Source organism: Pongo abelii, chromosome 10 (assembly GCF_028885655.2).
Source record: "Pongo abelii isolate AG06213 chromosome 10, NHGRI_mPonAbe1-v2.0_pri, whole genome shotgun sequence".
NCBI classification, from domain to species: Eukaryota; Metazoa; Chordata; class Mammalia; order Primates; family Hominidae; genus Pongo; species Pongo abelii.
Window position 1 is genome coordinate 5,479,915 of NC_071995.2, and position 25,076 is coordinate 5,504,990.

Sequence of the window (25,076 nt, forward strand, 5' to 3'; positions counted from 1 at the left end):
CCTGCAGATCAGCCCGCACATGTATTTAACCCCTTCCCTGCTGCAGCAGGAGCCAACCACCTCTTTCCTTGCAATCTTCAGGTTCCCGGAGGACCTGGAGCTTGAGAAAAGAATTCTGCCAGTGGATCTGAAACTGGGGCCTGAATCCCTCCTTTGACCAGGGCGAGAAGCTGGAGGAGGGGGGCAAGTGCGGGAAGTGGGGGAGGGCAGGGAGGCGGGCCAGATGAGAGGGAGAAAAGCAGAACCCGACAGAGCACGCCCAATCCAAACCTTCATGGTGCTGTGTGGCGGGGTGGAGGGAACGACTCGGCAGCCTCTTCTGGCCCTGAGGAAGACGTCGATATTTTGGCACGAGGGGAGCCACTGAAGGACGACCCTACCCTTGCGAGGGACCGCAGGAGGTGACGCCCCTGGGCCTCGGTGGGCGCTTCTGGCCGTTTTCGATGTGGCAACCCCCATCAGCCAGGATAATGATGAGGCAGGTACAATCTGTCTAGTACGCAGCCCCCAGACTCCCCCTCCCTTCCCACCTCCCCATCCAACCCCCCAGCTACTCTCTGCGGTCGGTTGGTCCTGAACTGGTGGGTGCAGTTCCGATGTTTAACCAAATTCTCAAGCAATTTCAAGGTATTTGGATTTTTTGAACCTGGGCCCTAACCGAAACACGGAACGGCTTGCTTATTAGACACCTCGAACGACAGGGCAGGGAGGAAACGGGATACTCGCTGCCCTCCCCAGTCGCGCCTGAGTCAAAAGGTCCTGGCAGGAGATGATGTGAGGAGCGGCTGAAGTGGCAGCGAGGAAGGGATGAGGGGCTTGGAGCGGAGGTCCACCACGCAAGGACTCGGGAAGGGGGCAAGAGGGCAAAACTCTGCTCCCGGGCTCTCGATTTCTCATTGATCACTAAGTGGTATTTTTCCCCCCTTCTCTCGATGGCAAATGGGCGAAATCAAGATGACTTAACTTGGTAAATTTAGAGCGAACGGCTCGGAGCAAGTGGGGTCTAACGAGCAGCTAAAATTATCTCCAAATAAGAGATTTTGACCCCCTCCCCCTATCCTTTCCTCGAATGAATCCACCGGTGGGGAAGTGAGCGTCATTACTTTCGGGGCGCCACGAAGAGGTTTGTTTGTTGCTCGCCTTTCCTGCTTCTCGCGCTGTCCCCGCGTGCAGACTGGTGGGTGCTGGGCGAGTGATTAGCTGCAGGGCCCCTTCCTAGTTTGGAAGGAAGGGGTTTAGAAGTTGGAGGATGGGTGAAATGCGAGGCTGCGATCCATCTCCCTCTCCCACACTCAAGCTCCCGCAAACACGCGCGCGCACACACAGCCCCTCCCTAGTCCCTCGGACCACCCGCCCCCACACCCCTCTACCGGGACCTCCCTTGACCGCCGACACAGCGTCCTGGGAGCGGCGAGTTCGCCGGGGAGCGATTGTCCTTGGGCGTGTTCGTGTTGTGGGGTGGGGGGAGGAGTGGCGGGTGGGCTTGGTAGGGGGTGGGGAGAGATCTGGAGCTGGAAGGGTCTAAGGTTTGGAGGAGGAGTTTACGCCTCAGACCTGATCCGCCTGAGGAAAGGGGCAGGAAAAGGCCCTGATGCCTTGTAAAGAAAATCTTGAAAGAAAAAAGATCAAAAAGAAAAATTTCAAGAAAAAAAGCAACTAAGAAAGGCTGAAGACACTAACATGTAACCTGTTACGATACATTTCATGTTTCGTATTTTCCTGGATCTCTAAAAGGGAACTCAAGGGTGGGGGTTACTGAAGAATACTACAAATTTGGAAGTTTTTGTTGCTGTTGTTGTTTTGTTTCTTTTTGTTTTTCAAGAGGGGCCAGGAGAAATGACCCCTTCCCCGCCACGGGTCCCGAAGTGAGGTCGGAGGGGCTCTGGGGCGCGGGCGTGCGCGGCGCGGCGCGGGCCGGCGGGGGAGGGCGGCGCGGCGCGGAAGGGGTTAAGGCGCTGAGCGAGGAGCCATCTGGCCGGGTTGGCTGGTTATAACCGCGCAGATTATGTTCACGGGACTCAGAGTTGAAGCTCCTCTCCCTTCCGAACAGCTCCGCGCACCGCCCCGCGACACAGCCCGGCGCAACTACTTTCTTCTCTCTCCTTTCTTTCTTCCTCTCCTTTTTCCCCTGCTGGGTAGTGGCTGCGGCGGGGTGGGGGAGACTTTGAATGACCGAGCTCGCGTCCACCTTTCTCTTCATGTCGACGTCCCTGGAAACGGCCACACGGATGCCATGGTTACTTTTGCCACGGTAAGGGGAGGCGGCGGGCACCTTGGGTGGGCAGGTTTGGGGATGGGGGTCCACGTGGGGAGGGATTTTCCAGTGGACTGGTGCGGGGGGCCCCAAAGCCACATCCCGCCCCACCCCCATCGCGCCGCGCTCACTCACTTTCCCGGGCTTGTGTCTTCCCCAAAGTTTGCGCCGGGATCTGCTAAGGCCGAAGCGCAACCGCAACCACCCCCCCACACACATACACACCACACACGCACGCACACGCACACGCACACGGACACGGACACCCTTCTCCACCTCCTCCCCTCTTGTCCCTCGGCTGCCCAAGAAGCTTCCCTCAATCTGGGAAAGTGATCATTTAAGGGACCTGGATTGGAAAAGGTGGGGGCAGGCGAGGGGAAATGGGGACGACGAAAGAGCAGGAAAGGGATTAAACAGAATCAACCACCCACCACCCCCAACCGACCCGCCTGCTCCTCCGAGAAAGCTCCTAGCGCATCCTATAACAAAAGGGGGTGGCAGACAGAACTCCGGGCGGGGAGGTGCCGCCGCAGCTCCCCTGAACACGCCCTGCACTCTGCCGGCCACTGAGCCTGATTCTCAGCTCGCCCCAGCACCACTCTGGCCGGGGCGTGGGCTGGGGGAGGGGAAGCGCAGCTCAGGACCCGGAACCTCGCGTTCCAGTTTTGGGAGTTGGGACTCACTGCCGCGCGCCGCGTACCTGCGTTGGAGTCCCCCGAAAGGGTTTTTTTTCAGAAAAGACCTCGCGCCCCGGGCTCCTCTTGGCCAGCGCCCACCCGGTGGCCACCCCACCCTGGGCCTTTGCGCAGATGTTGGAGCTCCGTACGCAGCCCGCACATCTGGGACCCCGCCGGGGAGCAGCGGGCACCCGGGCCCGGCCATCCCCGGGGATCTCCTCGCGGTATCGTCCAGCCTGTTCTCGGACTTTGAGCGGTGGCGTGGGAGGCCGGGAGACCTGGGCACCCGCGCAGCCAGCCAGGTTGGAGTTTAAAGGTCCCACGACGGACCGAACTGCCCCATTGCCCCAGAGCTTTACTCAGTGGGGATGCTCCTGATGAAATTTGGGACGCTTGGGAGTTGAAGGTTAGGGACAGGAGGGGCGAGGGCCGAGGGCATGGGGTGGGGGAGTAGGATTCTGCTTGTTCCTCTCCGCGGGAGTGGGTGCGCGTCCAGGAGGCGCTGCTTCTTTGCGGGAGTTTGGCTGCTGCGTTCATTCGTCGTCTGCGCTTCCGATGCACGGCACTGAGACCCCTGCGTCGAACGGTGTCGGGGCTGTGGACTAGAAAGGATCCCTTTTGCTGGAATCGAGGCTCGGGTGGGATTCCCGGTAGGGGAAACACCGAAAAGGTCGTCTGGCCTCGGCCTCTGGCGGCGGGCGGCAGGTTCTGAGTCCGAATGGAGGTTGCTCCCGGGAGCGCCGGGCTCAGAGCTAGAGAGCTCGGGAGACTGTGCGCCTGTGGATTTGTTTATGTGTGTGAAGAGGTGGGGGCGGGGGCCTGCTGAGAGGGGAGGGGAGCCTGGAAGGGGTGGGTGTTTCTCCTGGAGCCTGATGTTTGTAACTCAGCTTATTATGGAGTGTACTGAGCGACCTGCTTTTTAAATAAAGAGGTGCCCGCTCCTATCCCGCAAAACAGCGAGCGAGGAGAACATGGAAGCGCTGTGTCCTAAACGTCAGGATGGGAGAAAGTTGTAACATAGAGGAGACTTTTTCCAGCGGTCCTGTTTTCACAACACTCACAAGTTCTCCAGCATACTCAGCCTGCCTCCCGCCTGCCCTCAATTCCTTTCTGACATGTCACACAAAGAAAGCTGAGAGGTAGAATGTAGAGGATAAAATCCAACCCCCTCTGCCTTGGGCGCAAACACACAGACTTGGGTATCCTGTTAGGAGTTAAGGCGGTTGGAAAATAATGCAGGCTCCGGTAAACAGTGTTGAAGGGAGATGGAAAGTCTGGGGTATTTCCCCTAGGGAGAGTGTGTGGGATTTTGTGTTGGTGAGGAGTGGAGTGCAGCTGGACTTAGAGGGTTTGGTTGTGTGTGAATGGGATATGCTTGTCTATGGAGTGAGATAGTGACCATTGAGTGAGTGCTCAGGGAGGGATGGGGGTGTTTTTCCAAAGTGTGTGTGTGTGTGTGTGTGTGTGTGTGTGTAGGGGGAGGTGGCAAAAGAGCTGCAGTCCCATCCCTCTTTGGTGCCTGGGAGGTGTGTGTTTCTGGGGAGTCTGTCGGATGGGCATCTGTGTGCTTAGCGGGAGACAAGAGCTTGCAGGAACATAGGTGTAGCTAATGCGAAATCTGTGCCTATGAAGGGTGTCAGAGCAGGAGGAGAGGTGCAGCCTGTTGAAGACAGATGGCTTGTGCATGCCTGCACAAACACATGGAGTGGGTGTGGTGTAGGAGGGCGGCTGTGTGTGTGAGCGAAAGGTGGATGCATGTGGAAGGTTGGGCGCCTGAGGATTACCAAAGGGATGTGTGTGGGGGGTGGGGAAAGATTATCTGAGGAGCACGGAGTTTGAACTTCATGAGGGTGCACTGGGAAATTTGGCTGGAATGGCATTGGGGCTTGTGGGGGGTAGAAAAGTGTGAGCTCAGATCCTCTTTATGGAAAGACAAAGCATTTGCAGGGAAGGACACCGGGTTGAGGTTGGTGTTTGCCTCCCCCCTCCTTCCTCCCCAGAGAGAAGAGAATTGGAGGAGGCTTAGAATGAGGGATGTACATTTAAGGGGAAAAGTCCTTGTGCATTGGCACTGGGTGGGAACAGGAAGAGATGTGTGCATAAGACTGAAGTAAGTAGAGGAATGCACTATCCGTGCCTGGTGTCAGGGATGCATATTGTATAATGTTTTGTAATGGGTTTCTTATGTAATAGGAGAATTCACTATCACCAGTTCGTATTGATAATCAATTAAAGCTAATGGAGTGCCTACTGGATGCTCAGCCCATTGCTGGGTACTGGGGCATGGCACACTGCCCTGGAAAAATTCCTTCTCCAGGCTCAGTAAAACTGATGCAATTTTGCCAGAAATAGACAGAGCTCGACGCTTGTTGAGGTTTCTTCAAGGTCTATAATTCAGTTTCTAGAGATGTTTATGGATCTTGGGGGCCAAAGGGAAGCTGACTTGAAATATATCTCTGGTTTTGTAAAAAGTGAGGCATAAAGAAAGGGATGATGTAGACTTTTATGTATTGGGAAGGGAGCTGGACGGTGTTGTTGTTTCTTGTGTGGGGTGTGGGCTGGGAATTGGAGGGTGCTGCACTTCAGGTCAGAATGCAGGTCCAGATCCCTTTGAGGACTGAGTTTCTAAGAGTACACAGAGCCTCCTTCATAGCTGGAATGAGACTTGTTATGTGGAGCTGGAGAATGGTGAAGTCGTGATCAGGGAAGAGATGGACTGGGAGCGTTTGTTCATCTTTGATGTTTTCTGGGCTATGAATGTAAAGCTAACCTGAGTGTGTGTTGGGGGGGTGGGTGTGCGTGCAGGTGCGTGCACATGCACTTTGGCCTGGAGTAATGTAACTGGGAGAAAACCAGCGAGGTGGATAGGAGGGGTGGATATTCTGGCTCTTGTGAAGGGGGTGCCAGTATGTGTTTTTGCAGGAATTCTGTGTGTCTGGGGAAGGATAAAAATTGTCTTGGATACTCAGGTGTGCATCTTTAGCGAAAAAAGTTGTATACAAAAGAAGGGCCGTAGACTTTGGGGAATGAGACAAAGGTGTAGTTGATCGGGTCCATACCCTGAGATGACTAGTGAGGCAACTGGATAGGAACAGAGTGAAGGCTGTGCTTTCATGATGCACATATCTGCCTGTCTGGACAGGGCGATGGGGATCCCCATTTGATTAGGTTCTGACCACCGTTGGGCATATGTTTGGGAGGACTTTATTTGACTCATGACATTTTTCAATTCATGAAGTTACAGCTGTGCCATTTTAATGGTCTACCTTATTTTTGAGGGGGAAACTCATCTGTGTAAGAGATAGTTTAGATAGGGCTTGACTATTGGTCAGAAGACCGGGGACAGATATTTCTGAGGGCAGGGTGGTGAAGTGCAAGACTGGACTGGGAATGTCTTAGTTCTAGTTCAGTTCTACCACTTGGGAAAAGTGTGACTTTGGGGACCTTTTTAATCTCTTTAACTCTTCTGTTTCTCTTTTTGTAAAGGGGCAATATAATGACTCAAGGAGGAGGAAAGTTCACTCCTCTTTTCCCTCATCAAAACTTGGTGTGTTTAGTTGTATACAGCTATACAAAGATGAAGTGTAATTAAATACAGGTGCTAGCATGTATGTAGGTCATTGTGAAAACAGGATCTGGACCCCTTTCTCTTTACAATGCAACTTAATCAGTAATCATGATGCCCACAGCATCTCTACTGCTCACTCGTTGTGTAAATAAAACTTTTTATAACTGCCTCAGTTTACTCATCCAGAAGCTGGAGGCAGCCAAGCCTAGATTATAGATGATGGAAATCTTTAAGATCTTTGAGCTATTCAGAGGAAAGGTAGTCTAAGAATCAATGTTATTAATGATCAGAGACAGACATTTCTTTATTTTTTAACATCAGCTATGCAGACAACAGCACCAAAACAAATGTGACTTGGAGAACAGCAAAAATAATAATTGCCCTTGACATAGGCACCATTTGAATAAAAGAGGAGCAAAGTCTAGCCTGCCTGGTAAGAGGAAAGCCTGGGCTTTGGGTCTTTGAAATTCTTTGTGCCCAGTGCAGCAAGTTGGGTACAGCCACTTTCCCCAGAGATGAAGATGGAGACGCAGAAGGGCATGGAAACACACTGAAACCTCCGATTCCTCCCAGAAGTTAGTACATGCTGTCAACTCCTGGCTCAGAGTCAGGCTCCCATCCTTGAGTTCAGTGGCCATAAATAGTCAGGAGCTAAGCTATTTCCAAGAGGCACTAAACTAATTCTGTTGCTTTTCTTGGCGAGATTGGGCCAATTAAGTTGATTGGAAGAGGTCACTGCTGATGGGTCTCACATTCCCCAGGCAGGACAGGCCAGCAGAGTTTAATTACATAACATTTCCCATCTCTTCAGTTCCACTCCCAGATGTATCAGATGTTCAGGCCTCTCCTCTTTCCCTACATTCAGGATGCCTGACGGAGCAGGCGGCTTCTGCTGCAAGCTTCTCCAGACCTTTTCCCGAGCAGTTACAGCACTCCCACCCCAACTGGAGGGAATGTAAGTCTGTGCATTGCCTGGAAGTGAGAGAGGGGATGCGGGCTGACACAGAAGATCTTTAGAGCCCACCACCCTGCCTCAAGCCTCACCCACTGCTGTTTTACTCTTTAACGAGACAGGCAGTTTCTGGCGTTGGGGATGTTGAACTAATGACTGTTGCTAGGGTTTTAGATTTAGTTTTATTTGAAATTGAGTTTGTTGGAAAAGGACCAAATCTTCTACTGGAGACAAGCCTAAGCCCCGTGTGGTGCTGCTGATAAGGTCTGTGGATGTACTTTGTGCATGGACAGGCATGTGTGGAGTAAGAGGAGACCACAGGATGTGCATGCGTGCGTGCTGGGGGACACGTGAGCACAGGAGCTGCCCTGGGTAGACAGGGGGCATTTGTAGAGCTTATGTTATGGGTGGCAGGTATCTGGATGCTTGGCGCAGATTGGATTGTCATTGGATTGCTTCTTACAGGTGGGCCAGCCTGAGAAAAAAGTTGGGGACACCTTCCTTCAGATCATTTTTATATAGGCATGTTGAACTTTGAAGTATGAGGCCAGTGTAGATGTTACCTCATTCTTGCCTGGATGGATTTCTAACAAGATTGAGGCTGGACAAAAAAAAGTCTTTCAGAGGACTCATTTTAGAACCCGTGAGAACACATGTATATGGCTCCAGAGCGTTAAAGTATTTTTTGTTGTTGTTAATAGTTTTCCATAACTCAGTCTTTTGTTTTACCTAAAAATACTGAGAGGCTAGAGGTTGCACACACCCCCACATGCTCAGAATGCATTTGCTCTTCACATCCCCATCTATGCGGTGGTCCTTCTCAAATAGGATTAATTGGGAACTACGGAGAGCTTGCTGCAGCTTTGGTTGTCCTCACAGGACAAACCTATGACTGACTGTGACGTCATTGAAACAGAACAGATTTTGACATGAAATTTCGTGTGGTCTGTTGTGATTGCTCACTTTTTAGTAACATCTCCAGAGAAGACATTTGTTGAGCCCCATTTTTTTTTGTGGGTTTGTTCAGTCAGAGATTTTTGGAAGATTTAAGGTTCTCCAACATTCGAGTCCAGAGATTTTGGAGGAAACAGTAGCTAACAAGAGCCCAGGCCAGGGTGACCTTCAGTAGCCTGAGGCAGCAGGTAGCTGCCTGACTTAGAAGTGAAGGACCAGGTTCAGTGACTGGGCTCTGTCACTAATTAGCTGCTACTGTGTGACCCTGGACATTCTCTCTAGGACATGACTTTGCCATCTGTAAATGAAGGGCTTGAATTAGAAGATCTCCCAGTCCCATTCCAGCCCTGCCACTGTAGGAGTCCACAGTAGCCACATCCTCCTACCTAATCAGTGCGAATTACCTCACTTGGAGTGCACCCTGGCACGCCCTTAACGAGCTCCTGTTTTTATCTTTGGGGAATGGCTGAGTCAAAGGCAGAAAGGCAGGCAAAAAATTTGCCAGAGTGTTTCCTTTTGGCCAAGAATGCTCCAGACATTGGCTTAGCCTACACAGGGTGTGCAGAGCAGAAAGGGGTGGGATTTGGCTTTCTGGTAGGTCTGGTGCTAATCATTCAGCTTCCACGTGAATGTCTTTCAGTGGCAATGTCTCTGACTAAGGTAAGCATCCATCTTTAAGATGATGGATGATGATTATGATGACAGTTAATATTTGAGTACTTACTGCATGCCAGGCATTATTACAGCTATTACATGGCATTATCTCAATACTCAAAATAATCTCATTTACAGATGGGGGTACTGAGGTTATGTGAGGTTAAGGGGTATGCTGATGTTCTTGGCTTTCCAGCCTGAAGTCTGTGGCATCCCAAGCCCATCACCTGCCAGTCAGATTCTGTTTTTTATGTTTTGTGATGTCATCCAGATGGGAGCTGGGTCCATCTTCTTCTGCAAAGTTGGTCACCCCATAGGGTAACCTGCTCCCTACCCCCAGAAGCCTCCTTTTCATGTGCAAGACAAATGTTTAGGTTTTCTAGCCACCTGCTGGCAAGCATGTGTCAGTTCTGTCTCAGCTTCCATTGGCCCTCTCCCTTTACTTCTTGTTCTGTTGACAAGGGAATCTGCCCTTACAGAACACGATATTGATTTAAGCCACAATTGCCTCCTTGTAAACTCTATAAAATTGGAGCTGGACATCTGTTTTTGATCCACACACCCACGAGAGGTGGTAGGTCCCAGCATTCTTGAGTCCTGGAATTGCACAGAATCAAAGTGAAAAAGAATATGAATGGAGAGCATGAGGTATCTTTAAAATTTGGAAGATGGCTTTCTTTGATAGGCTAGGGAACTCACACAATTTAGACTGGGGCCAAAGTTAAGGTAGGTTTCTTGCTGGGAGGTTGGGGGTCAGGGGTCACTGCTAAAGACTGAGGTCCCCAGGCTGTGTTTGATGCAGAGCAGAGCAGCTGTAGAGCCCTCCAGCCGAGAATTTGCCACTGCACGCCATTCTCTGGGCAGTACCAGAAGTAGAGAAGCCAAACAGGTTCTTGGGGTGGATGGTGCCCTTTTTGAAGATTGTGACTAAAGGCTCATTCCTTCTTCCTCCACTGATTTCCCCACCATCACTACCACATATACATCATCAAGACAGTTAAGGACAGGTGACTTTGTTCTGTTGCTTAAAGATATTTGCATGTACAAATAAATGTTGAACACTAACCTAATGCCTATGAGACCATAGGTACTCAAAAATTATGTATTTACTTTGCTTAAAATAACTTTTCATGTGTAGGGTGATAATTTTTTTCTTTATATGGAGCATATAGCCTTTTAAAAACTGATAGCCAGGTTCTTGCAATTTACTTCCCCCTTCCCTCTGTTTCTAGATCTAAGACCCCAGCATTTAAAAATATCCTTCTCTGGCTCTAAGTGATCCCTCAGGGAGTTTGTTTCAAGTTCTCAGTCTGAGATTAGTTTCATCCCATGTCTAGAGGACCTGCTTCTAATGGTTCATAAGGTACTTCCACTGGGTTCAAGAGGAAGACACAGCTCTAGAAATCACTTGCTTTCCCAACAGGTGTGTCCCATGGTGGGGAAGAAGCCCAGTCCTCCTAATACCCACCTGGCTACCGCTACCTTAAATAGCTTGCCACAGTCTCCCTGCAGAGAGCCCAGACTAGCTGTGTGACTTTAAGCAAATCACTTTCCCTCTATGGGCCTCTTTTCCTGGAAAAGGGAGGAGTTGGACTCACTAGAGGGTCACAAGGATCCTACTAGTGTGACAGATCACATCTTCCATGACTCCACTGCTCCCTCGGCCTCACACTGTGGTCCATGCCTGAGATTTTCAGGTATCCCTGCTGGCCTAGAGGACTTACGTAGAGAGATTTGGAGGGGGTGGAGGAGGAAATTAAGTTATGTGATGCCAGATAAGTCATTGAACATATGGATGAGTGCATGTTTATGAAGCACTGAAGAAACAAGCTTGCCAGATTCGTAGCGGATCTTGGATTGGAAGTTGGGAGTATGGGAGAGTTTTATGTGGGATTAAAATTGTCTGTGGGTAGCTGAATTCAATAAGCTAAATCAGAGAGATCCCATACTCTGCAGAGAGATCAGACCCCGCCTCTAACTCCAACAGAGGCTAACTACAATTTTGGGAAGTCCCCGAACCACACTAGGTCTCACTTCCTCATCTATTAAGAGCTACTGGCTTTGATTATCTCTAAGGTCTTTCTTGACTTATCGTTAATTACATTGTGAGAATTGGGAGCTAGTAGAAAAATCTGGACAAATGCATGGATGGAGAAGGGGTTACCTCAAATGGCCTAAATATAGAGAGAAATGTTCTGTACAAGTGATACGTGTATTCTTGAATCAGAGATAGCATTGGAGGATATATTCTGTACATATATTGTGTTTCAAATGCTTACCCCTCCATCATCATCAATGATATTGAAATCATCCTTCACATATTTGCTTAACCTGGGAAGCCTCCCTGCATTTCCCCAGAGAGCCTGGGGCTCCCTTCCCAGCCTCCCGATGTTATACCACTTAGCAGCCTGTGTTTAATTTGCATTCCTAGAATATGAACTTCACAGAGAAAGGGATCTGTTGTTTTCATTTTTGTGTCCCCCAACACCTTGAATAGTGACAGCTACAGGAATGTGTTGAGTGAACGAATGCGTGACCGGTCATTGTGAGCTCAGAATGTGCAGTAGTGATGTGACAGTGCCAGGAACTTGGCTCAGAGAGGTAGTGTACCTTGCCAGTGCTTCAAAACAGTGTTACCTTTATCCCCCTTTTGGCCTGTCCCAAGGCTAAGGTCATGAATGCTCCATGCTTGATGGCCAGAAAAGGCTGTTCTTACGCCCTTTTAGAGACCCTTCTTCCCCATGTCTTAGCCTGCTTAGTTCTCCTGCAAATTGGGGCTCTTGGTCACAGGGAATTGGGTGTCATTGCATACGCATTAGGATAACTCCTCCTTAGACACTCAGAAAGCAACTCAAAACACACGTGTACAGATTATTCATTAAGCATTCTGTTGGTGGTCATGTGCTAAATGTTGGGGAAGATGCAGAGATGAATGTAGTGCTGCTGGCCTTGGGGTCTGAAAACTGGTGAAGGAGGCAGACAGGTTACAATCATAGTGCTCCAGGGAGAACAAGGGAAACAAGGAAGATGGAATACAGGGTTCCCACTTCAGGTGCTGTTTTTTAGTACAAACCATGATTGAGAATCCTCTTGGTTCAGGAGCAAGCTGGAGGGACCAGGAATGGTCTCCACTTCCACATGACAGTGGTTTTCTTGTCCCTGAATTCCCAGGGCTAGGGTGATGGATGCTCAGAGACCATCGTGATGGGAGCCCTTGGTTCTTGTGGGGAGAGTCGGGGGAACACGCATGTTGTACAGGTTTTGGGGCTTCCGGAGGTGTAGGTGTGCGTGCTCACCAGGGTACTTCTCGGAAGTATCCCTGCTCGTGGCATGGTGGGGGTGAGTCCACCTCAGGCCCCTAAGCTGTGGTTCTACTTCCTTTCTAATTACACAGCGTGTATTGGCTCTGTGACCACTTCTGACACAGGAACAGACTGCCATCTACTGTCCACTTCTGTCCTGAGTCCCTCCTGCTCAAGGAGGCATTTATTTTTTCTCATCCTGTTTTTAATAGGTCCGGACACCAGGAGAAACAGACATGGAGTCCTATTTAGTAATTTTTTTAGAATTTAGAAGGGAGCCTTTAAAAAGCATAGCACATCTGTCAGATGCTTTCCGTATCTGTTTACAAAGTATTATTGTAAGGGGCCACTCTGCTGCCACTGAGTCTTGCTGGCCGCTGTGCGAGGTGCCGTGTGGGATACCAAGAGATACAAAGCAAGGCCTTACCTTCAACAGCCTTGCAGTCTACTTGGGAATACAGGATAAGTTTGCAGAGAAGCAGACTACAGGATGTGGCAGTAGACATTTGGTAAGAGGCATCTGGGTGGTAGGGACTACAGAGGTTTTGGGGGTTTGGAGGAAGGAGGAGCCCTTATAGGCCAGCGGATTTGGGAAAGACCAGTATGGGTCTCCTTTTAGCAATCCCAGTGTTTAGGAAGAGGCTTCTAAGAGCTGCGCGATGTTGTGGGACAGGCTATGAACTGGAAACTCAGGAACCTGGAGGGCCTGATGTCTAGTCCAGCTTCTGTCAGTCCTGCCCTGTGACCCAGGGCCTTGGGTTCTGCATCCTCAAAGCAAGGCTGTTGGTCTTCTTGTCATGTAAGGGCCCTCCCATCCCCAACCCTGCATCATGTACCACTCTTGCATGCAGTGGGAGGTGGTTTCCTGGTTTCCAGCTTGTCAAGAGCAATAGAGTCAATTAGATCCCTTGCGGGAAGGATACCTGGATGCAGGGCCCTGTGGTGATAACCCCACATGCAGCAGGAGAGGGAGAATTTCCCCAGGGGAGTTTTGAGTGCTGTTAAAATACAAAGGGGGGAAATGTTCCATGCAGCGTCTGCATGCTGCTCCTCTCCAGAGCTTTCCTGGACTTTCCTTCCAAAAGTATATGTGCATGGTGCTTTGAGTCCAAGGTAGCTCCCCCAAAAGAAACTGTATTAGTATTCTAGCATTGTTCATAGCTCAAATCTAAGATTCCTTCACATTAGAATTCATTCCATGATTGTTTTTATGGAGGTTTTCTTTGAGTATTTGAGACTTTTGGTGGCCGTGGATTAAAATGCGGAAAAGATTGTTTTCTATAACTCATTTACTCCTTGTCTCTTTTTCTTTACTCCTTGTCTCTTTTTCTCTTTCTTAGCATTTAAACCACCACCAAGGAAACCTCCAGTGTGTTTATTGCATATTCTTGCCTTTTGATGTGTGTGTGTGCATGAAAGAGAGAGAAAAAAAAAAGAGAGGGAGAGAGGAGAGGCGAGAGAGTACAAGAGAGAAAGATATTTTAGACTGTGGTCTATTAGCAAGTCTAGGAAATCAAGTTGAATTTGGATTGGGTTACAGGTTGAGAGACCTCAGCTTGTCACAGTAATCCTCTGACATTTCTCTTTTACTTTTTGGCTCTTGTCTGAATCAAGAATACATCTTCCCATTCCCTCTTCCATGTTTACATCTCCTTTTGGGGCAGCTGTATAAAGTTACTGTCTGTCTACAGCAAGTCTCTTTAGTTCTTTTGGGGACTGCTCGACAGAGGCACAGTCAAGGATAGAGCCATTAGAGACGGTCAGCTTTTGGACAAAGATAAAAAAATGTGTTGGGGAATTGGAGAAAGGTTCCAATTGTCGATTATGTGTTTTCCTGTGGTATGCTGATGTCTGTGACTATTGTCCACAGAAAGAGAGCGTGAGCAGGGGGTGGGACAGAGATAAAAGGGAGATTCTCCCCAAACCAACCAATGTGGAGACAGAGCAGGAGTCCCCAGCAATAGACATGGAGCCAAACAACCCTGGGAAGTAACTAGGAAACTTCCTGGTGACCTGAGTTGTGTTTTGTAATCACTGGTGAAAGTAGGAGGAGATGGGGTAGAGGAGAGTTACAGGTAGAGAAGTTCCATGGGAGGAGACCCCAAGGTGAGGGAAAGCAGGGACTTAAAGAACTGAAAGAAGCCCAGGGAGGGGATGAACAGAGAACATCCCACATATTCAGTATCCCGTATGGTGGAGAGGTGGGCGGGAGCCAACTGGGAGCTTACTTTTTTTTTCCCAGGTGCATGGGAACTATGGAAGACTCTGAGGGCACAATTAAGCTTTTGTTTTTAAAAAGATCCCTCCAGCTGCAATGTGGCTCTAAATAAAGAGTTGTTCAATGAAGGAAGGAATGGCTGATGGTTGGATTGATGGAAGAATTAATGAATGAGCAAACAAATGAATGAGATGCAGAGGGAACGCAGCAAGCCTGATTTGATCTCTGGTTACTTTGACCAGTACTGGCTCCAGGGGCGATTATCTCAGCCTGGGAGGCCAGGGAGCAATGCATTGATTAGAATGGCTCTGGCTGTGAGGACACATGGATTAAAATATCTGATATTTTATGGTGGTTGATAGTGGGGAGGACTTCTGAAACTTTTTCCCTCTTCAATGCATTTCCATCCTAATTTGATTTCATTCAGAATCAAAAAAGAAGATGGCTTTTGAAATTACATCCCAGAAAATTTGAAACTATGGCAATGACTTGCTCCAGAGAGGGTTGCTTGCATGGAAGACCTTTTCATAGGCTCATCGTGGAGTAGGGACAGATGATAAAGTTTCTTGGGCATATGAAGGGGTCCCAGATTTCTGGACATAAGATCCACCCATAGATGATTCCTGTGGATTAAATGATGTGTGTGTGTGTGTGTGTGTGTGTGTGTGTGTGTGTTTGTATTTAAAGTTTCAAAATCTCCTGAAAATTACCAAGTGCTATTGAACATTTTTTTTGTCAGTAGTGGATATCTGGATAATTTCTTTCAAGGCCACATTGCTTAGCATGTATAAGGAAAGTGTGTGCAGCAGAGACCCAGATGGACAGCCGGCATGCCATCCGGTTGCTTGGGGAGTGGGAATACTCCTTGGTAAAGCCAAAGGGAGCCAAAGAGGACCTCTAGTGTCTTTGCTCTCCCATGTCCTGACTATTCCAATCTCACTTTGCATTTTGAGATCTTTTAACTTTTGCTAACAGTGATTGCTCAGGATGTCATTCAGGCCAATTAAATTTGAATGTCTAGGGTTGGGACAGAAGCTCACGAGAAGCAGCCATGTTGAGAACCACTAGCTGACACTGCTCATCTACTCTGCTCTCCTCCCTGCGTTTTGGCAGCTTTGCCATGATATCTGTCCCATCCTCACCTCAGTGTGCTGAGAACTCCTCACTTAGTTAAGGAAGTTCTTCTAAGGATGTTCAACTAATTTGAGCTAAGGCCTCCTATCCCCTAAAAATCCAGCATTTGCCTGAGAAATTGGACGCTAGGAGGATAAGACAGGTTCTTAGCAGATTCTGAAGCGCTCACCATCTCTCATCTGCTGCAGCGGGTATTGAGGATGAATGGTGGGGAACAGCAGGGAGAAAGACCAGCATCCACAGGGCAGTAACAAGGTGCAGACACCTATTTATATGTGTCATCGTAGTTCCCCCGACAGCTCCCAGAACCAGATATTATACCAGGCAGATATACCAGGCTTACAGGCACCTATTTATATGTGTCATCTCCTTAGTTCCCCCAACAACTCACAGAGACAGATATTATACCAGGCTTGAGGGCACAACAACTCACAGAGGCAGATATTATACCAGACTTGAGGGCATAGTTTGCATAATGCATTCATAATGCAAAGTGGCTTGTGATCTTGGAATGATCAGACTTCCTACACTGGTTCTCCCCGGTAATTTGCATATCAGCCAGATACCCTCCTCTAGGGTTAGCTATGATCAGGGCTGCTGATTTCTTGCACTGATGGCTCAATGGGAAGGAAAGCGCCTATCCCCTCTCTCTGTTCTGTGGGATTCAGCAATCTTGGGCTGGTCCTTCCAGGAGGCCCAACCTGAGGACATGCTTTAACCAACAGGCCTTTATATTGAGAAAATAGTAGTTCTCTTCCTTGCCATTTCCCTGTTAGGAAGCCATGGCTTGCAGGACAGCCAGGGAGTAGAGGTTCAGAGAAGGAGGCTAAAAAAAACAAGACCTGAAAAAGTTAAGTTTCCAACCATATATTCCCAAATTGTAGAGTGGACCATATGGAATCATTGCAATCCCTGGGTTTCTCATTTACAATTTTTGCAAAAGATATTACTATGTATGCTGTCAGGCATGCTGGAGCCGGATGTCTAGCACCCATTGCTAAGTGCATGCTTCGGTAAGAGCTTTGGATTTGGGATTCTCCAGACTGCTGAGTGACCTACGTGTAGTTTAGCAACATAATGCTTGGAATGAGCCATGCCGACCTGATGCGAGGACCGGATGGTAGCCGGAGAGAGCAGGCTGGGTAGTGAGACAACCGTGATCTGCAGAGGTGGGCAGGGGGATGGAGACAGGCTTCTTCTGCACAAAGTACTACTACGTGAACTGTACATCACGGAGACAAGCCCTGCCGAGAGCAGTGGAAGCAGAAAAACACAGGCCTATCTCTGTGTCTATCATGTAAGTAAGTCTCTCTTGGCTATGTGTACCTGCCACTATCACCCCATCCCACCCCAAATATACAGCATCACCTTCAGCTGTAGCTTTTGGTTTTTGATTAAGGGACAGTAATATTTCCAGGAGGGAGAAGAGAGATGAACAGAAGCATTTATGTATGGACACTGGGCAATTTATTGTTTTTCAAAGTCTAATCTAGATGTTTGCAAGAGACCGTGAATTGAGTAAAAAGTTTACTATCGTATTAAGGACTATTAGGTACAATGACGGAAGGAGGAGTTAAGAGTGATCCTTCAATAATTCCCCTATGGGATTATGCACATTGAAGGAAAAATGTTCTTCAGGCTATTTCTGCCTTAGAGCTAGGCATCATTACAGCGAAATACAGAGAAAACTAACCTTTAAGCAGAAGGAACCAAGTTCTAGTTCCATTTCTGTCAATCACTGTACGCACAACCTCTCAAAGCCTTAGTTTCCTCTTTTGCAAAGTGGGATAATAAACCCTACCTACTTAACACAATTAATGTGGGGTTTCAGGTGAGATGATGCATAGGATCATGTTTGGCAAGCTGTAAATCTGTAAATTACAAATATATGTTATGGTTTCAACTGGTACATTCCTAAGCGAGTAGCACATTGCTCTGTTGGGAAGACGGCTGTTCTCCAAGTCAGGCTGGGATAATGTTCCCTGACAAGACACTGCCATACCTAGGTGTTCCCCAAACATTGTTTCTGGGAACCTTGAGGAAGCACCATAAGACATGGGAAGAAATGTTACAGCGCTGGCTTGAAAGAATAACAATGTATCAGTCTACTTATTTCTGATAATGTCATCTTGGGATAAGAGACTCAGGATAGCCTTAGTGAGGGACATGGGCATGTGCTGCCCAGTAAAAATGGTGTCCAGGAAACCTGGGTTTATTTCAGTATGGGTTGCCCACACTTCTGCCAACTCAGTCACCTACTTCGCCCCCAGCTGCTCTTGATGGACTCTCTGCACACACTTGCACCTGCATCTGTGAAACAGAGCTCCTCCTCTTACATGAGAATGGATCTGGTTGCAAATCTAATGGATTCCCCTAACACAATGTCCCCTGCCTTTTTTGTTTACTTCATTTATGAAAATACCCTTGAAACATCCATATTTCCATTTTGTAGATATGGTGCTTCATGTCTTTGAGATTATTAAATACTCACGCTCCTTTCTGATTGCTGTTTTCACCTCTTCTTTAAGCTTGGGCGTTTCTATTGGTGGAATTTGCTGTTCGTTTTGATGGTGCTGGCTCTCCTGAGTTGGGTGGTTGCTGATTCTTATTGCCAGTTTATCTTCTGTGACAGATTCTCCGACATGCCTTGGATGTGGCTTCCGTGCTTGGCTTTAGCTTTTTATCTGGGCTCTCGTGTCCTGAATGTTTACCTTCTTTCAGGAATTTCTCACAGCTTCTAGCCAATGAAAGTCCCCCTTCTTATTGTCAAACCTAGACAGTTATAATTTTATTTTAAATGTACTTTTTGTTACATTGTTTTGGGAGTAGGGCTGGGAGGACTTGCTAATGGATGAGTGGTGGAAAGTGAGAGAAAGAAAGATATAATGGAAGAAGGAGCAATCAAAGCCCCAGAAGGAAGCTATTCCATTGTTCTTGGATTCCTAAGCCTGCCAGAAAGAGCTGACTTACTTTACAGTTTCTGAGAGAACTGTGTGTGTTATTACTAGAAGCACAAGAGAAAGAAAAATAGAATGTTCAGCATGCTTCATTTATCTAATATGAAAAATGAACTCTGCTCAGTGACTTAATGGGCATAAACTCTGTTTCTAAAAAAGCCACTCATTCGGCAACGCACTTCTGAGTTCTTGATATGGTAAGGTATTGTGTTCTGTGCTGGAGAGGAATACAAAACTGCACGGTTCCTCACCTCCAAGAACTTATAGTACATGTAGGGAAATAAGACAACCCCTACTGAATAACACTCAAGATGGAAATGACTAGGGCCATGGAGTGTAACACACAGAGGGTACCTGGAGTTCCTAAGACTTCTGAGGGGTGACTGAGGAGAGCCCTGGATCAGGTAAGCAATTTGAAGGGATAGGGATAGCACAGACAGCACAGGAGTGGAAACAAGCGTGGAGTGTCCAGAGCTTGACCAGTACGCCTGAAAGGGAGGGAATGTACACAGAGCATTAATAGGAGCTCTGTGTCGGGGCAGCTTCTCTCAGCCCCTCCCAGGGCATCGAGGTTTTGGGAGAAAGAGCCTATTGCTCACTCTCATGGCTTTTCTCCCTTTTTTCTGCTTTTAGTTTGTTCTTTGAACTTTTTGGAAACTTCCTCTGTTCTTTGTTTAACACTGTGCTTCATCTCTTGGGGTTCTACGTTTTGCAGGTTGTAGTGCTTGAGATCCAGCCTTCCCAAACGATTTCTCTAAATTTAGTATTTGGTATGGGTTTTGCTATTTTGCTGCCATCCCAGCCCTAGCAAAGAAACGACTTACCTGGAGTATGGTCAGGGCTTCAGAGAAAACCCCTCACATTCCTGACTCCCAAGTTTACAGAGCTCTGCCAAACCTGGCCTTATGGGAGTAAGAAAAGCACTAACAAGCCATCCTCTTTGGTGTCAAGTGCACACAAATCACTTAGCCCCTCTGAGGTCCTCCAACAGTAAGCTACCGGTTTGTGAAGCCCCAGGATAATCCATCTGATTTTAGTCCTGCATTTAGTCACTTAGAACATTCTCGCACATGCATTTGCTGGCTCATATACATACAAATATACACATATCTCTCTTTGTGCCCTTTCTTAGCCTCTGATGATTTCTTCTCCTCCAGGAGGCAGGAATCCAAGGCTTATAAATCATGACTTCTGGGAAGTTTTTTCTTCTGCTTAACCAGGATATCATTTTTTTTTTCTGCCTTCCCCTGGAGAATCATTGGCCACTGGCCTAGAGGTTGGGGCAAGGATCAGAGGTAGCTTGCATTCTGGGGTTTGTCCCCAAAGCCTCGGTTGGACTCTGCATTGGGGTCTGTAGTCTGGCTCCACTCCAGTACCTTAACTAATCTCTTGACTCCCAGATGGTCCAAAATGTGTGAATTTAGAAGAGCAACAGACAGCCATTCCTCTGGGCCTCTCCAAGAACACAGTTTGGTGTCTAAACAACCTTAGAGAAACATAGCAGAGGAAATCATGGTGGAGCAGCATTTGGGAACAGGTGAAACCCAGACTTAGTACCTTGTTAGATTCCATCCTGGAGTGGAGATACCATATTAAATGATAGAAATGGTTGGGGATTTCTCTGACTTCTTGTAGGGTTGGATAAACCCCAAAGTGAAGAGAATTTTGCTCCTTGTTTCAGCCATTAGGAAACTCAAGACCCTGCTACAGTGCTATTGGTTTAATTTTTCCCCATCACATTGCCTCTGCAACTTCTGAATGGTTGCAGCCATTTCTTAAAATTTCCCTGCACTGTCACTCAGACAACAAGAATAGATTTGGCCCTCTTCATCTCAAAATAATGGTCTTGATTAATAGTTATTGAACTGGGAACCATACTCAGCCCTCTATATGTGATCTCAGGAATCTTCACAGTACTCAAAGAAATAGCAATTTTATTATCTCATTTTTGCAGACAAAGCAACTGAAACTTCCACACATTTTCTACATTGCACCTAAGATCATCTGAGAAACTATGTTGTACTTATTTTTCTAATGTATGATCTGATTTTTCTATTATAATGTAAATTCTATGAGGACAGGGCTTTTTGTATCCTTGCTTCATTGCTGTATCTCTAGCACCTGGACTACTGCATGGCACCTGGTAGTTACTTAGTAAAGGTTTTTCAAATGACTGAGTAACTCATCCAAGGTTGAATGTCTAGGAAGTGGTGGCACCAAGCTTAGGATGACTCTTTTCTGATTCCAGAGTCCAGACAGTCCTAACCACTATCCCACACTACCTTCTTGTTTATTTTTAAATCATTTTCCTTCTCTTCAATCCCTCTCCAGTGCCTTACACCTTCTTGCTGTAATTTTAAGCATGGCCGCAGTGAGCTACCTCAAGTTTCTCATCTGTAAAATGGGGATGATATAATGAACTACCTTATGGGATTATACCCCTCTGCATGGTAGCTTTATCCTACTCTGCCTCCTAACCATGGCCTTTAAATCAGCAGGTATAGTTAATATATTTAGTTCTTTTAATCTAATCTGAAACACAAAGCATTTGCTTCCTTAATTCAAGATTTTTGGCTTTGCCTAGATTAAGCTTAAAACCAAAGAAGTACCACAGAACTGACTGAGGTTGCCAGAAGTACCACACTCTTGCACCCAGCAAGTGGAAAGTGGAAAGATAACAGCTAAGCCTTTGGGGGTCCTTCCAGAAGTAGTGATGACATACAGCATTCTTTCTGATCATGAAGTAAATATCTGTTCTAATGTATGTTCAACATAGAGAGTTAATGGGGAAAGGATAAAGAGCAAAACAATGACCAGAAATACCATCAATACCCTTTGACATTCCTTCCCTGTGTGTGCGTGTGTTTGTGTGTCTTTGTTTCTGTGTCTATACGTATGTATTTCCTTTATTTTTGTTTTTTTACTTTAATTTTTAGAGACAGGGTCTTACTTTGTCTTCTAGACTCGCGTGCAGTGGTGTGGCAATCATGGCTCACTGCAACCTCCAACTCCTGGGCCCAAGCGATCCTCCTACCTCAGCCTCTTCTGTAGTTAGGACTGCAGGCATGCATCACCATTCCTGGCTAATTTTTCAATTTTTGTAAAGACGGGCTCTCACTATATTCAGGATGGTCTCAAGCTCCTGGCCCGAAGCAATCCTATCACCTTGGCCTCCCAAAGTGCTGGGATTACAGGTGTGAGCTACCATGCCTAGCTCCCTTTTATAAATAAGGGGCTCACCATACAATATAAACACTTTTTACCTGGTATTTTCCAGTCTTTATTGCATTGTACATATCTCCCCATGTCTTTTTTTTTTTTTTTTTTTGACAGAGTCTCACTCTCTTGCCAGGCTGGAGTGCAGTGGCGCAATCTCAGCTCACTGCAACCCCCGCCTCCTGGGTTCAAGTGATTCTCCTGCCTCAGCCTCCTGAGTAGCTGGGACTACAGGTGCCCGCCACCACGCCCAGCTAATTTTTGTATTTTTAGTAGAGACGGGGTTTCACCATGTCGGCCCAGGATGGTCCCGATCTCTTGACTTCGTGAGCCACCCACCTCGGCTTCCCAAAGCGCTGGAATTACAAGTGTGAGCCACTGCGCCCGGCACTCTCCATGTCTTTAATTATTCTTGCATAAGATGATTTTTCACTGCATTAATGTTCCATCACGTACCACTCTTTAACCATTTTGCTTCTGTGGCAAATTTTCATTTTGGTCACACTTTTTATACTACAGTTGCCATCCTTTTACATACTTTTGAATACACATATCTGGCTATTCTCTCAGAATAGATTTCCAGAAGTTACCTTTCCAAGCTTGAAGATGTTAACATTTTAAAGCAAGATGGTTATTCTTGAAAGCCCTGACAGCTCTGAGTGGGGAGCCGGGGCTGATGGTTACCACAGGATAGCGGAAAGGCACACTGGCTGGCCCACGTGTACTCACGCATCCCCCCACCTAGGGCAGCCTTGGGAAGAGCACTCTGGATTATGAGACTGTCACCTCCCCTTTGCTTCATTAGCTGATCCACTAAGCATATGTGCTTTCTTGGTCTAATTTTCGGATTGGTCTTCTCCTATTTTCTCTTTCTACTCCCCACCCCGACCTTACAGCTAAGTGCACATCTCATGTAGTGCAGTGGAAAAGAACCGTAAGGCAGGAGCCAGGCTGATTTGGCTGTGAATCCCAGCTCCATCACTTACTGGCCAAGTGACTGAGTAAGATCCTTTACACTTCCATCATCCTCAAGTTTCTCATCTGTAAAATGGGGATAATAATGTAACTGCCTTATGGGATTGTATGAGGATTATATGACTGAACACATGTAGAATGCTTAGAACAATGCCTGGCATATATGAAGCATTTAATACATGGTGTATTAAATTAATTTGGAAAGAATAAATTAATAACAATGATGAACATTTTTGATGCCTATTTTTATTGTTTTGACTCTCAAAGCCTGTTGCAAGCATATTTAGCACTGTGGTGTATGTGTGACTTACTGCAAAGACTTTTTTCCAGTCCCTGGTACCAGCTCTGTCTTCACCTTCAGTGTTTCCTACCCTCCTGCCTCCCCTTCCCTAAGAACATTGCTGTTTTACAGAGTGTGGGCTTTCCTCTGGCTTCCAGATCTGCCCACATATGCACACTTCTCTTTCCCATCATTGTTGGACTCTCTCTCCTTATCTTATTCCAGTTGGGAAGAACTGGAACCTGGTCGGCAGCTTTTCCAGTTGGCTTTATCTGTGCGCTGCATTGTAAAACTGTTCTCTCTGTTGCTTAGAAATCTCTTTGATCCATGTTTAGCTGTATTTGTTCTTCCCACAGATGTTTTGGGTAACGAGAGGATTTTCTTCTCGCATTTGCCTAGTCTCATGCCCCTTCATGCTTCCCACTTGTTCAGGATCTTTTCACCAGCTGACCACAGACGGGAGCCATCTGTCGTGAAGGTCTCCCTGGCCCAGGAATGGCCCCGCAACCAAGACTTTCTGAAGGGCTTAGTGAGGGGGAGGAGGGAGGAAGATGTTGGAGAACTGTGTAGGGTAGAGTTTGAGTTTCCTAGACACATTCCAGGAGCTCTTTTGATCCAAGGTATACATGATTTGGCTTGTGCCCTGTGGCAGGTTAACAAAAACACAACCTTCCATTGTCTCCTGTAGACAAGAGAGTGAGGCCCTTGGGCATGGCAGGTAGCCTAAGACTACCCCTGAGAGTTGGGAAGTATATGAGTCTCCTGGGGCTGCCGTAACAAAGCACCACAAACTGGGTGGCTTAGCACAACAGGAATATATTGTCTCACAGTTCTGGAGGCCAGAAGTCCAAGATCAAGGTTGCGGTCAGGGCCCTGTTTCATCTGAAGGCCCAGGGAAGCAGCTGCCCCACACCTTCTCCTAGCCTCTGGTAGCCTCTGGCATTTCTTGGCTTATAGATGCATCTGTCAAATCCTGTGTCTTCATATGGCTTTCTCCTTTGTCTCACACTGTCTCCCCTCTGTGCATATCTGTGTTCAGATGTCCCTTTTTATAAGGATGTCAGCCCAATTGGATTAAGGTCTACCCTAATGATCTCATTTTAACTTGGTTACCTCTTTAAAGGCCTTATTTCCAAATAAGGTCATGTTCTGAAGTACTAGGGGGTTAGGACTCCAGCATATCTTGGTGGTAGACACAATTCAACCCATAATGGGAAGGAAAGATGTTGGGCACCTGTAACTCCTCCAAACACCCACAGAGTGCAGGGTGAGCTGTGTGCTAACACATAGTCAGTTCTGTTTGGGGTGAGGAGGCCTAGGGGCAGGGCCCCCATGTGGGGGTCTCTGTCCACGCCAGCAACAGTAACAACCAGGGAGGAAAGCATCTCATTTTCCTTGGCTCAATTCAGCTTTTTATGTTTTTAGCACAATGCCTGCCTTGCTCTTCCAACAATTTGGGAATCTCTAGGAGCTGTGCAGGGAAAGCAAGGAGGACAGTGGCAAGAAAAAGGGGGAGTAGATGGAGGGTCTTGGAAAGCAGAGGGCCTAGGAAGGCAGAGAGGACAGGAAGGTATAGCGAGCAGAGCGGCACATTGGTGGGGAGGTGCAGAAGGCTGCTTGGCAGCCAGGGGTTCTTGCCCTGGCCCTGCCATGAGGCTGCATGTCTGTGGCCTAGGTATTTACCTTCTCCGGGCCTCAGTTTCTCTGTAGGCAAGATTGGGAGGTGGATGGGTTCTCTCTAGGATCCCTTCCTGGCCAGAACAGCATTCTCAGCTGGAGCCTGACGTGTGGAGCAAATGGGAGCACTGGGCTCCAGCCTCCTGCAGCGAGCACAGCCCCTGTTCTTGTGGAAACATCTTCCAGTGGGGCTGCCCTGCCCACAGGGTCATGCGGCACGCATCTGCTGCCTGCCTGCGCTCTTGAAACAGCCTCCAC

General features: G+C 47.6%; 1 protein-coding gene across 3 annotated transcripts in view; it reads left to right on the forward strand.

The window, feature by feature from the left end:
• The first annotated feature begins 247 nt into the window (after positions 1-247).
• Positions 248-25,076, forward strand: part of NTF3 (neurotrophin 3) — a 65,531-nt gene continuing 40,702 nt past the window's right edge. The window contains exon 1 of one of the 3 annotated variants that reach the window (XM_054526732.2): positions 248-482. In XM_054526732.2, coding sequence (XP_054382707.1) covers positions 444-482 — 39 coding nt within the window. In that variant the 5' untranslated portion in view covers positions 248-443. Of the gene's footprint in view, positions 483-1,951; positions 2,252-2,300; positions 3,234-25,076 lie in introns of those variants that run through there. The other 2 variants (XM_002822796.4, XM_054526731.2) reach the window with 2 other exon arrangements.